The sequence below is a fragment of the Lepidochelys kempii genome, chromosome 5, assembly GCF_965140265.1.
Source record: "Lepidochelys kempii isolate rLepKem1 chromosome 5, rLepKem1.hap2, whole genome shotgun sequence".
NCBI lineage: Eukaryota > Metazoa > Chordata > Testudines > Cheloniidae > Lepidochelys > Lepidochelys kempii.
Genome location: NC_133260.1, coordinates 21,694,431 through 21,706,828, shown reverse-complemented (window position 1 = coordinate 21,706,828; position 12,398 = coordinate 21,694,431). Strand labels below are relative to the sequence as shown.

The 12,398-nt window shown below is 41.8% G+C and overlaps 1 protein-coding gene across 12 annotated transcripts in view; it reads right to left on the bottom strand.

The window, feature by feature from the left end:
- Positions 1 to 12,398, bottom strand: part of NEDD4L (NEDD4 like E3 ubiquitin protein ligase) — a 371,293-nt gene that overhangs the window by 91,414 nt on the left and 267,481 nt on the right. For all 12 annotated transcript variants that reach the window (XM_073343628.1, XM_073343622.1, XM_073343624.1 and 9 more), the window contains 2 exons: positions 4,126 to 4,187; positions 3,903 to 4,005 (listed from right to left, as the gene is read on the bottom strand). In XM_073343628.1, the coding sequence (XP_073199729.1) occupies positions 3,903 to 4,005; positions 4,126 to 4,172 (150 nt within the window). In that variant the 5' untranslated portion in view covers positions 4,173 to 4,187. The remainder of the gene's footprint in view (positions 1 to 3,902; positions 4,006 to 4,125; positions 4,188 to 12,398) is intronic.

Genomic DNA, 12,398 nt, shown 5'->3' with positions numbered 1-12,398 from the left:
AACAGTCTGTTCCACCTCACATTTAGCTGAGATGCTGGGAGTACCTCTTCCAGACCTGAAGAAGAGCTTTGTGTGGCTCGAAAGCTTGTCTCTCTCGCCTAGGCCATGTCTATACGTACAGCGCTGCAGTGATGCAGATGTGGTGATGACACTCTATGCCGATGGGGGAGAGCTCTCCCATCAGCATAAAAAAACCCACCTCCACAAGTAGCAGAAGCTTATGCCAGCATAATTTATGTCACTCAGGAAGGTAGTTTATTATTATTGTCTCACCACAGGGTGGAGGGACAGATGACACTAAAGCCGGATCTACACTACAAACTTACATCAGTAGAACTACGTTGCTCAGGGGTATGAAAAATCCACACCTCTGAGTGATGCAATTATACCAACCTAACCCCCCTGTGTAGACAGCGCTATGCCAATGGGAGAGCTTATCTTCTCGACATAGCTACTGCCTCTTGTGGAGGTGGATTAACTATGCCCATGGAAGAAGCTCTCCCGACGGTGTTGTAGCATCTTCACTGAAGTGGTGCAGCTGTGCCAGTGCAGCTTTTTAAGTGTAGACGTGCCCTGAGGGTATGCTTGAGCTAGTATGCTAAAAATAGCAGTGTAACTGGGGGGTACTGCAAGTAGCCACTCGGGCTAGCCACGTGAGTATATGCCTGCCCAGACCCCCTGGGTACAAAGGTGTGCAGCTAGCCCAAGCCATCACCTGAGCTACCCCCAGCTACACTGCTACACTGTACAGAGGGAGTCAGAACTTTCCCTGAAGAGGAGGCAGAACACATGTATGTAAGAGGGGAAGAGAGAAAGCACGTATGCAGGAAGAGTGTAAAACTGTCAGACAAAGACGAACACAGGAATCACCATATTGGATCAAACCCATGGTCCATTCAGTCCAGTGTCCTGACCCAAACAATGGCCAGAACCAGATGCTTCAGAGGAAGAACCCTGCAGTAATCAGATGAGGAATAATCTATCCCGCAGCATAGGTCTCATCCTGAAGCACAAGGTCTAATATTCCTTCCAAAATATTTGTTGCCATTGATTATGATGCTGGATCATAGAATAGAATCATAGAATATCAGGGTTGGAAGGGACCTCAGGAGGTCATCTAGTCCAACCCCCTGCTCAAAAGCAGGACCAATCCCCAATTAAATCATCCCAGCCAGGGCTTTGTCAAGCCTGACCTTAAAAACTTCTAAGGAAGGAGATTCCACCACCTCCCTAGGCAACGCATTCCAGTGTTTCACCACACTCTTAGTGAAAAAGTTTTTCCTAATATCCAACCTAAACCTCCCCCACTGCAACTTGAGACCATTACTTCTTGTCCTGTCCTCTTCCACCACTGAGAATAGTCTAGAACCATCCTCTCTGGAACCACCTCTCAGGTAGTTGAAAGCAGCTATCAAATCCCCCCTCATTCTTCTCTTCTGCAGACTAAACAATCCCAGCTCCCTCAGCCTCTCCTCATAAGTCATGTGTTCCAGACCCCTAATCATTTTTGCTGCCCTTCGCTGGACTCTTTCCAATTTATCCACATCCTTCTTGTAGTGTGGGGCCCAAAACTGGACACAGTACTCCAGATGAGGCCTCACCAATGTCGAATAGAGGGGGACGATTACGTCCCTCGATCTGCTCGCTATGCCCCTACTTACACATCCCAAAATGCCATTGGCCTTCTTGGCAGCAAGGGCACACTGTTGACTCATATCCAGCTTCTCGTCCACTGTCACCCCTAGGTCCTTTTCCGCAGAACTGCTGTCTAGCCATTCGGTCCCTAGTCTGTAGCTGTGCATTGGGTTCTTCCGTCCTAAGTGCAGGACCCTGCACTTATCCTTATTGAACCTCATCAGATTTCTTTTGGCCCAATCCTCCAATTTTTCTAGATCTCTCATTATCCTATCCCTGCTCTCCAGCGTATCTACCACTCCTCCCAGTTTAGTATCATCCGCAATATCATCCGGATATTCTTGATAGCCATATAATGTCCAGTCCGTTTTTGAATCTTGTTAAATTCTTAGCCTCAATGAGTTCCTGTGGCAATGAGTTCCACTGATTAGTCATGTGTTGTGTGAAAAAGTATTTTCGTATATCAGTTTTTAATTTTCTACCTTTTAACTCAATTGAATGCCCCTTGTTCTTGTATTATGAGATATGGAAGAGAGGGAGAACAGAAGTTCCTAATCTACCCTTTCTAGATTAGTCATTATTTTATATACTTTTATCATGTCCACTATTTTTCACTTCCTTTCTAAAGTTAACATTCCAAATCCTTTTTCACTCTTTTCATATGGGAGTTTTTCCAGCCTTTTGATCATTTTTGTTGCTCTTCTCTGAACCCTCACCAGTTCTGCATTATCCTTTTGAGACTGAGTGACTAGTACTGAACACAGGATTCTAGGTAAGGCCATGCCCTGATTTAATATAAAAGTATAAAGGCATTCTAATGTTTCAGGTGCTATTCCCCATCCCATTTCTTAACATAGTTAGCTTTTTTGAATGCAGTTTTACAATGGGCAGAGATATTCACTGAGCCAAATACAATGATGCACGGACTCCAGAAAAGGAAAGCAAGTGCAGTGGGGAAAGGGGTAAGAGGATACCATAGAAGAAAAGAGTGGAAAAATGAGAGGGAATGAGAATGGTGGATAGACAACACAGTGATGGAGTAAGATGGAATGAGAGTGTGGAAGTAGAGGAAATGAGAGTGAGAAGGAAGTAATGGGAAGAAGAGTGAGAACATTTGCTCCAGGAAAAATGACAGGAACAAGGAAGTAGAAAGAAGAAGAAGAGAAGTAGTGGTACTTAAAATTGGCCACACTTTATATTAGGGTTCCTTGAAGAAATAGTTTATAAAGGGATAATAAATTGTAAATGTTTTAATCAATGGTTAATCAATTATTATTGAGTCCACTGGTCAACAGGCTGCTTATGGATTGCTTTTATAACACCTTCTCCTGATATCCTTTAACCATGCATAAGATATATGACTTATGTCTGTACATATGCATATGGCATCTATTAATCATTTATTAATCCTTCTAAAATTATTTATGAAGGTAACTAATATAAAAAAAAATGTGACTTCAAAATTAGACCACAGGAATAAACAGTGGAGCAAAAAGAGGTGTAGATACACGCTCTTAAAAAGGAAAGGCAAGAGGAGTGAACGAAAGAATGAAAGAGAGTAAAAATCAAAGAGAACATAGTAAGTTCATTTTAAAATTATTTGTAATAGAAAGGTGAACACTAAAATGATACAACAAACAAAAAGACGCTTGCTTTCATCATGAAAATATGGCTGTGGAAAAAGGTTCCTTTTTGGTGGAAAATAAAGCAAAAACTTAATTAAATGGGTAGCAATAAAAATGGACCAAAATAAAGAAATATATCACTTAACGAAAATTCAGTACAGGAGGGTTTGGTTGTTGTTTTTTTTTGGGTGGGGGGGGGGAAAGAGGGGTATTAGGTAGGTGAGGGGGTGCTAGCTAGTGCACCTTGTCTGGGCACTAAAGGAAGAAAAACTGCCAGGTTCAAAAAGACACAAATATAATAAACTGAGACAGACTTATTTGTCTAATCAAGATAAAAATCTTATAATTAAGTAGATTCTTTGGAGGAAGGAGTCTTAAATGCATTATTTTTCTGATGACAGCAAAATGTACAATAATGGCCTTGACTTGAAATGACTCATGACAAAGGCAGAGGAGACTAAATAAACGAATAATTTCCTCTAGTCGCTTTCTTCAAAAATCATCATTTACCCTTCCTCCATGTACTACAGGATGGCATTGTGTTGAGATTTATACCTGGTCTTTAATGAGCCCAAAAACTTCAACATGGTTATAATATGGGACTGGGGGGAAATAGTAAGGGAAATAAGTGAAATTTCTTACCTCAGATTCCTCCCTTTGTTCACTAGTTTCTTCCTCTTGTCCTCCATTTTTTGGCATATAGGCCATTTTCAGTCTCAAGAAACCCTTCACCCGAGATTTGTGGCTAAAGAACAAGACAATATTAACAAAGGAGATTAATCAAGCAGTATTATTTTAAAAATAAAGTATTATTTCTTTACTAAGTTAGTTAAACAGAATTTTTGTTGGATACAAAACCCCTCACCTTCTTGGTCTGAGAAGGAAATCCTTAAATGTGTATGGCCTTTCCATGGTTGGGTCTTCTGTCTAAAGTCATAAAAAAAATAAATTGAAGTGCTGACTCTCAAGAATACACAAATACACACTACATTTGTTATAAGGGTTTACTAGAAACACTTGAAAAACATGTTTGAATAAACTAAAGTAAAAGGAAGCGCTGGTCTACCAGTAAGAGGTGATATTTATAGGTGTTGCATATTATTGAATAATAGGTCCACTAGATGTCGCTATAAACACCAACAGTAAGTTGGACCAGGAATCATTTATGTACACTATTGAAATATTTACAAATCAGTGAAGAGAGGAAGAAAAAAATCTGAGTAAAACAACTCACTATAACTTGCTCCAGCCACCTAACAGTAATGTTTTAAAATTACAGTGCATTGTGCTCTGATTTCAGCCAGAAGAAGCTGCATAAATATATGAATAACATTTCTCACCCCTTTGAAGAAGGTTAATAAAACACTATTCAGCTATAAAATTAGCTTTCATTTCAGGATTTCACAGCACATCACAAAGACATCTAAGTCTCTCAACAAATCCACAAGGCAGCTAAGTAACACCAAGCACAGAGGTTACATTTTCTGATGTGCAATGTTACCAATTCTCCTAATTTTATCATGAATGTCATGATCTTTGCTGGTTTTCTTAAAGCTGTAGCTCTTGGAGTCTTTTGCTTACAAGAGAATCTCATCTTTCATTTAACATCCTCCCTACCCCTCCAAGATTCTAGCCTTTAAGGTTGTGGAAAAGCCTGGGAACATGAACCATAAGACTCAAAAACCAGAAGTCAAATGAGAACCAAAAATGTATTGTTTTTTTTTTAAAACCCATGAATTTGGGGGCCTGATTCAAGATTTTTGTACACTTGGGGTTGGCAATACTGTAATTGTACACTAGTTGTCCGCTCACACAGAGCTAGCTCAAATCTGATTTCTAGGAGTGCTGGGCTCCCAAAACTCTACTTGAAGACCATAAGAGCTCCAAGTCCTCAGCATCTCCAAAAATCAGAAGGGTATTGTAGTGATGCAGAGTGGCCTCCATCCGGACTAGAGAACGAGGGAGCACTACACTCCCCTTGGTGGGTGGAGCCAAACCCACCCTACCACACCCCCCTCCCGAGAAGTACCAGGGCGGGGCAGGAAATATGAAAGGAAGGCTCTGCAGCAGAGTTGGGCTGGAGCCAGCAGAGAAGACAGATGCCTCCGCCTTGCTGCAGCACCCAGGAGCAGAACCTGTACCCTGCCGTGCCCTGTCCCCAGAGGAGATGAACACAGATGAGGACTTGCCAGGACTACCAGCGGCCGTATACCCCGAGGAGCCTGAGAACCTGTGGAAGCTAGAGGTACCAAACCCCGGGGAGGCAGGATGTAGCCCAGGGGCAGCCCACGACTGGCTGGCTACAGGGCTGACTGCATCTCAGTCGGCGTGTTGTGGCTGGAACCCTGCCGACCCAGTGAAAGACCACTCTGCCACTGTTCGGGCCCTGGGCTGGAACGCGGTGGAGTAGGGCGGGCCCGCGTCCCCCTGCCATCCCAACCCCGGGATGGCAGACTCCCCACTTTAGGCCAGGAGGCCTGTGCTCTGTGAACCTCCCTGCTAGCACCCTAGACTGCTTGCTGGATGTGTAAACCCCTTTCAGAGCCCCTAGACTGTATGGGCGCTCCCCCTTACCTGAACTCCAAGACTGTGTGTGTTTGTTGGCTGCCTGAGCAGCCTGCTCCCTGCTCTGCCCCACCCAAAGGACCAGAGCTAATTGACTGTGTTTGTTTGCTGGCTGGCTGCCTGAGCCCACAAGCCCAAGCTAAAGCCTGCTCCCTGCTCTGCCCCGCCCAAAGAGCTACAGCTTATTGACTTGGTGTATTTGCTGGCTGCCTGAGCTGGGAGGCTGAGGCTACAGCCTGCTACCAGCCCAGCCAAAGGACAACTGTTAAGTGTTGTCAGCCCCATTGAGGGGCTATGAGCTAGAGACTACGCCGGGCGCTGCCCGCCATGGGGCAAGAGCCCCAGACTGTTGTTGTCTGTTTGCCTCTGTCAGACAGACCCAGAGCTCTAGACTGTTTACAGCTTGCCCCCCGATGTGACCCAAGCCTGAGGACTGAACCCGAACAGAACGAGGCAGAGGGGCCTCCATCCGGACTGGAGAACGAGGGAGCACTACAGGTATCTCCAACTGGGCACTCCACATTAATGGACCCTTCTGAAAACTTGGGTTGAACTGATTTGTCCATGGTCGTATAGAACCATACAGCTGGAAAGCAGACCAAGGAGCACTGATTCCCATTCCCAACTGTAAATTCAAGGTCTTGTGTGTTGTATTTGCAAAAAAGGGTAAAAAGTCACTGATCAATATTCAAAGATTAAAAAAACTCCACACTAATTCCTTCAGGGTTTATAATTAAAGTACCATGCAGTTTTTTCATCTGAAAAGTCCTCCTTTCCTGCAAGTCATTTCCTGCATTCCATTTTCACTGAATTCCTATAAGAGACATATTTCCTTCTTTTAAAGAAGAAAGAATTAACAAATGGACAGAATTCTAAAATATGTATAGAGATTAGATTTATCACTCCTCACTTCTATAATGTTTTACCACACTGAGTGACGCAGAGAATGTAAACATAAGTTCTGAACTCTGCTTTATTAGCTTCATCTTGTAGATGGCAAAGTTGAAGTCCAGAGACTTGCCAAACAAGTCAACAGAACAGACAGGACGAAAACTTAATCAAAGAACTCTTAAACTTTACTATGATGCTTTTCAGTAATAAAAGAAAGAATTAATGAGAAAAAAATTGATAATCATTTTATTTGTCAAATCTTCTATGTGGTTCCTTTAACATCAAATTACTATTGATACCTTATTACAAGGCATGTGGATAACTCATGATTACAGAGTCTGGAATCTTAGCCATGCACAGGGTAACACTGTGTTGAGACATCTTACTGATTGTGGAGAGAGAACTGGGAGCAGCTAATGCCTCTTCACACTAACTTACACAATATGTGCCTCTGTCAGTTCTCGCTCTTTATTTTTCATTTTGGCTAATTAATGCTACTAAAAACGAATGTAAAAATACCATGTGATTGTCCACACCATATGTGCTCTATAATATCTTGTATGAGATTACACAACATATTATAACAGTAAAAAGAAAAGGAGTACTTGTGGCACCTTAGAGACTAACCAATTTATTCGAGCATGAGCTTTCGTGAGCTACAGCTCACTTCATCGGATGCATACTGTGGAAAGTGTAGAAGATCTTTTTATACACACAAAGCATGAAAAAATACGTGTATATAAAAAGATCTTCTACACTTTCCACAGTATGCATCCGATGAAGTGAGCTGTAGCTCACGAAAGCTTATGCTCAAATAAATTGGTTAGTCTCTAAGGTGCCACAAGTACTCCTTTTCTTTTTGCGAATACAGACTAACATGGCTGTTACTCTGAAACATATTATAACAGTGGGGTTTATTACATCTAAATTGTATTTTGCCATATACATCTATAAAGGACAACCTTCGCCCACACATTACAGTACATGTGCTGTTAGGTCTAAAAGTGTTATCATTTTTCATATCAGAATACATGATCGTCCAGCAACTTTACAACTTACGCTGTAATCTTCCAACTATTTAGTATAAAAGCAGCCAATAACAATGTTATGACCCAAGCAGACCTCACCTTTAAAAAATAATGAACTCATAATGAATAGTATGTAATATCTCAACATGGAACACACATATCCCTCTCCTGCTAAATATGAATACTGCAAATAGATATCAAACCCCATTCCTATAATACATAGCTTAGGAATTAGTTCATGTAAATATTTGTCACTTTCATGCAATACTATGTTCTGTGGCAGAGCTCGGACCTTGTCCCTGTGGGTCCCGCGCTATCTGTTCCCTGCTCTGGTCAGTCAGGGAACAGAAAACTGTTAATCCAGTGGCCAGTATATCTGCCTTCTGCTACACCCAACTGGCCTGGGTCTATCACAGTTCATACATTAAAACATAAACCAACTGAAAACTATACACTCATATATGATGTAAGTTTATAGTATTTATTAAATCCAAAAGTATGTTCAAATAATGTTAGGATTGCAACCAAGAAATTAAACGTTACTTATCAGTCAAACATATCGTAAGATATAAAATACAGGGTTACTTTGCTTTATTTACAAACATTAATGGATAGAAAGTCACTGAAAATGGAATAAGGATTTATTTAAAACATTTATTTATGCAGAAAATAAAAAAAAATTGGTGGGATCCAAGCTTTTTGTGCCCTGGGCTCTCAATTTTTGACATTTTCACTTGTAGTTAATTTAAAATAGGGAAATAATAGCTGGCAGAATATCAGGAGCACAAAAAAGCAAACAAACAAACAAAAAAAAGCAAAAGAAAATTTGTTTTAGGCATAAATATTTACTGAAAAAAAACCCCTGGATTTTCTGGGACCAATAAATGGTGATAAATAGGCAGTCATATATATTGATCCAACTGGAATGACTCCACCTATGAAGTAAATATTCAAATAATTCATTCCCCTGCCACTCCAAAACTGTTACTGTGTGCAAGACTGGAGTAGCTTAGAAATGTATTTTAAAGCTGTATTATATAGTGAATAGGGACCAAAAGCTGCATGAAAACACATATTTAACTCACCTATTAAAGAAAGATAGCTTCTTCAATGTGCAGAGCCCTGACCAAGAGAGGACGCGAGCTACAAAAAAGATCATGAGTTTTTTACACCTCCAGTCCTATTGCTGGATTGGGAGACTGGGTCAAGTTCTGAGTTGCACAATTTGTAAGGAAAGTGGGGCACTCTGTGGCCTACCACTTTGCTAGTTCTCTAGGCTGGTCCTGAGCAAAACGCCTTCTAATACTATAGTTCTAGTAGTGGGTAGCCACTTTTCAGAGTTTTAAATTTCAGCCATTTGACATTTTCCCTTGCTGCATCCCTCCTCCATGACCCAGCACAATATCTCCAGCATTTTTGAGGAGTAATTGCTCCAGAAGAAGTTACTAAGATTGGTAGGTTGGCCATGCAGGAAACCTAAGGCAAAAAAAGTCCAGCCATAGCAGACCTCAAAGATAAAGAGGTGTCTGTGGCAACGCTTAGCAAGTTGGAAACCTCCTGTGAGAGAATCCCCACTTGCATTTATCTACTAGAACCAAGTTTCCTTGAGAAGGAAGACTTCCATCCCACACCAGTGAGTGGCTGAATGCATTGTGTGTGTGGGACTGGGGAAGGCTGTTTAGTCTGTCTTCCTGTCTTGCCACTGGCATTATGTTACCTTGTAAGGGACCTCTTTTCGCTCCCAATCACAACAGGGTACGAGTGCCATACCATCTATTAAGTATCAGGGAGTAGCTGTGTTAGTCTGTATCCACAAAAACAACAAGGAGTGTGGCACCTTAAAGACTAACAGATCTATTTGGGCATAAGCTTTCGTGGGTAAAACCCACTTCTTCAGATGCATCTATCTATTATAAGTGCTGAAGCAAATCTCGCTGTCTTTCAATGGCTAATCCAGCTCTTCCACTGTTCTCACTGATAGTCTCTTAAACATTTGAACAACACCTGCTCAGCCTGTTTTCTTAAAGGGCCAGCTCTAAATGAGGCCCTTTAAAGTATCAGAGGTGAAATCCAGACCCCACTGAAGTGAACAGGAGTTTTTCCATTGGCTTTAGTGGGGCCAGAATTACACCTGGGATTCGTTTACCAGTTTCTAAATTTTGAAAAGCTTCCAGTCTCCAAGTTTCCATATGTACAGGGGGCAGCTTACATAGAAGGAATGAGGGGCACAATAACCACATCAACAGGTTGAATATGCTTCGAGAATTAAAGGGAGCCAAACTTCATCATTGATTACATGGTTAAATGGGGACTGTATATAATTTAGGTCTGAATTTAGACTGCTGCATGGAGACTGTGTGCAGCCCCATGATGGCTGGAAGGAAACAAATAGATAACTGGAATCTTATAGAATTAAGTTACAATACAAGCCTTTCAGCTACAATAGGTGACTGTCGACAATGAAATCAATGGTACACAACACCTGATTTTGTTAGAGCAATTCAACAGCTCAAGTAGTTTTTCCATAAGGATTTATGGGTCATACTGGGAAGACTTTCATCTGTCTGTTTCAAGACAATCAATGACAAGGACACAATACTGTGTCAATACAGCACTATGATTATCTGTGGCTTTGGGAATATGACTCTGTGAAACTGAAGCTTACACAGAAGCTACAGTTAATGGTCACCAGTTAGCCAGTGTACAGTTAATCAAAGAGTCCAAATAATAAACACAAGGACAGAAAAGTTACATTGTTCTCAGTGTTTGAGACTTGGACATATTCAGTTCTGGACAAGTGCCATAAAACCTACACTCAGGTAAAAGTACAGTTATACAGGCTGATGTTTCATAAAGCATACCTGGAAATTAATGCCATATGCCACAGGAAGGGGGTTACAGGGACAGGGGTTCTCAAACCTTTACAACCTGCAACCTCAAAAAAAAAAAGTGCACCCTCTCCTCACCCCATCCTCATACGGGTTCCTTAATCACACTTCTTTGCACCACTATCCCAAATATTTGAGCTAAGTTTTAAAAAATCTGGAATGCATTCATTCATTGAACTATAATGTGACAAAAATTAGGCAACTACATTCTAACTACAGAAATGTAGTAATTACACATTACCATATATTAAAAGTTATGGGTTATTTATAAAGAATGTTCTAGATTGCACAGCTAGCACAGACTTTGTATTATTATTCACAATTTCTAAAATAGAATCACTGCATCATAGAAATGTAGGACTGGAAGGGACCTCAACAGGTCATCTAGTCCACTCCCCTGCACTGAGTCAGGGCTAAGTACAGTAACTCCTCACTTAAAGTTGTCCCGGTTAACCTTGTTTCGTTGTTACGTTGCTGATCAATTAGGGAACATGCTCATTTAAAGTTGTGCAGTGATCCCTTATAACGTTGTTTGGCAGCCGCCTGCTTTGTCCACTGCTTACAGGAAGAGCAGCTCGTTGCAGTTAGCTGGTGGGGGCTTGGAACCAGGGTGCACTGGCAGCCCCCATATCCGCTCCCCTAAGTTCCCTGTGCAGCAGCCGCCCAGCAGGCTATCAGTTGCCAGAAGTTCAGCTGTCCCTCCCCCCTCTGCCTTGGAGCTGCTCCTGGGAGCCTCCCGCTTGCAGTGCAGGGAAGGGGGGAAGAGGGAAGCTAATGTCAGGGTGTTCCCCCCCCCAACTCCTGCCCCCTTCTTACCCCTTCTCCATATAGAGCAGGGTGGGGACAGGACAGGGCTCAGGACGGAGAGAGCTTGCTGAGCTTTCTGGCAGCAGCTTCCTGATCACAACTTCCTGATATTTTTAAAGGCAATGTACTTAGAATGGTGTCAGCATACTTAAAGGGGCAATGCACATCTCTCTCTTTCCCACACAAAGGGTGTGTGTCTCTGTCTGCCATGCTGTCTCCCTTCTTGCTGCCTTGTAGAGTGTGAGGCTACATTAACAACAATGTGTTAACCCTTGCGGGCTCAGCCGAGTGCTAGTTCATCACTTAGCAGTAAGGCATTCCCTGGGAAATATCCCACCCGCTTTCATGCTCTGACTTCACCACCTCAACCCAAGCTTCACAATCATCATTGCTGTGTACAGTATTCAATTGTTTGTTTAAAATTTATACTGCGTGCGTGTATACAGTCTTTTGTCTGGTGAAAAAAATTTCCCTGGAACCTAACCCCCCCTATTTACATTAATTCTTATGGGGAAACTGGATTCGCTTAACATCATTTCGCTTAAAGTCACATTTTTCAGGAACATAACTACAATGTTAAGCGAGGAGTTACTGTATTATCTAGACCATCCCTGACGGGTGTTTGTCTAACCTACTCTTAAACCTACCCTAAACCTAACCTACCCCAATGATGGAGATTCCACAATCTCTCTAGGTAATTTGTTCCACTGCTTAACTACCGTTACAGTTAGGAAGTTTCTCCTAATGTCTAATTTAAATCTCACTTGCTCCAATTTAAGCCCATTCTTCTTGTCCTACCCTCAGGGGTTAAGGAGAATAATTTATCACCCTCCTCTTTATAAGAAACTTTTCCATACTTCGGGACAGTTATGCCCCCACTCAGTCTTCTCTTCTCCAGACTATGCAAACACAGTTTTTTCAATCTTTCCTCATAGTTCATCATTTAATCATTTTTGCTT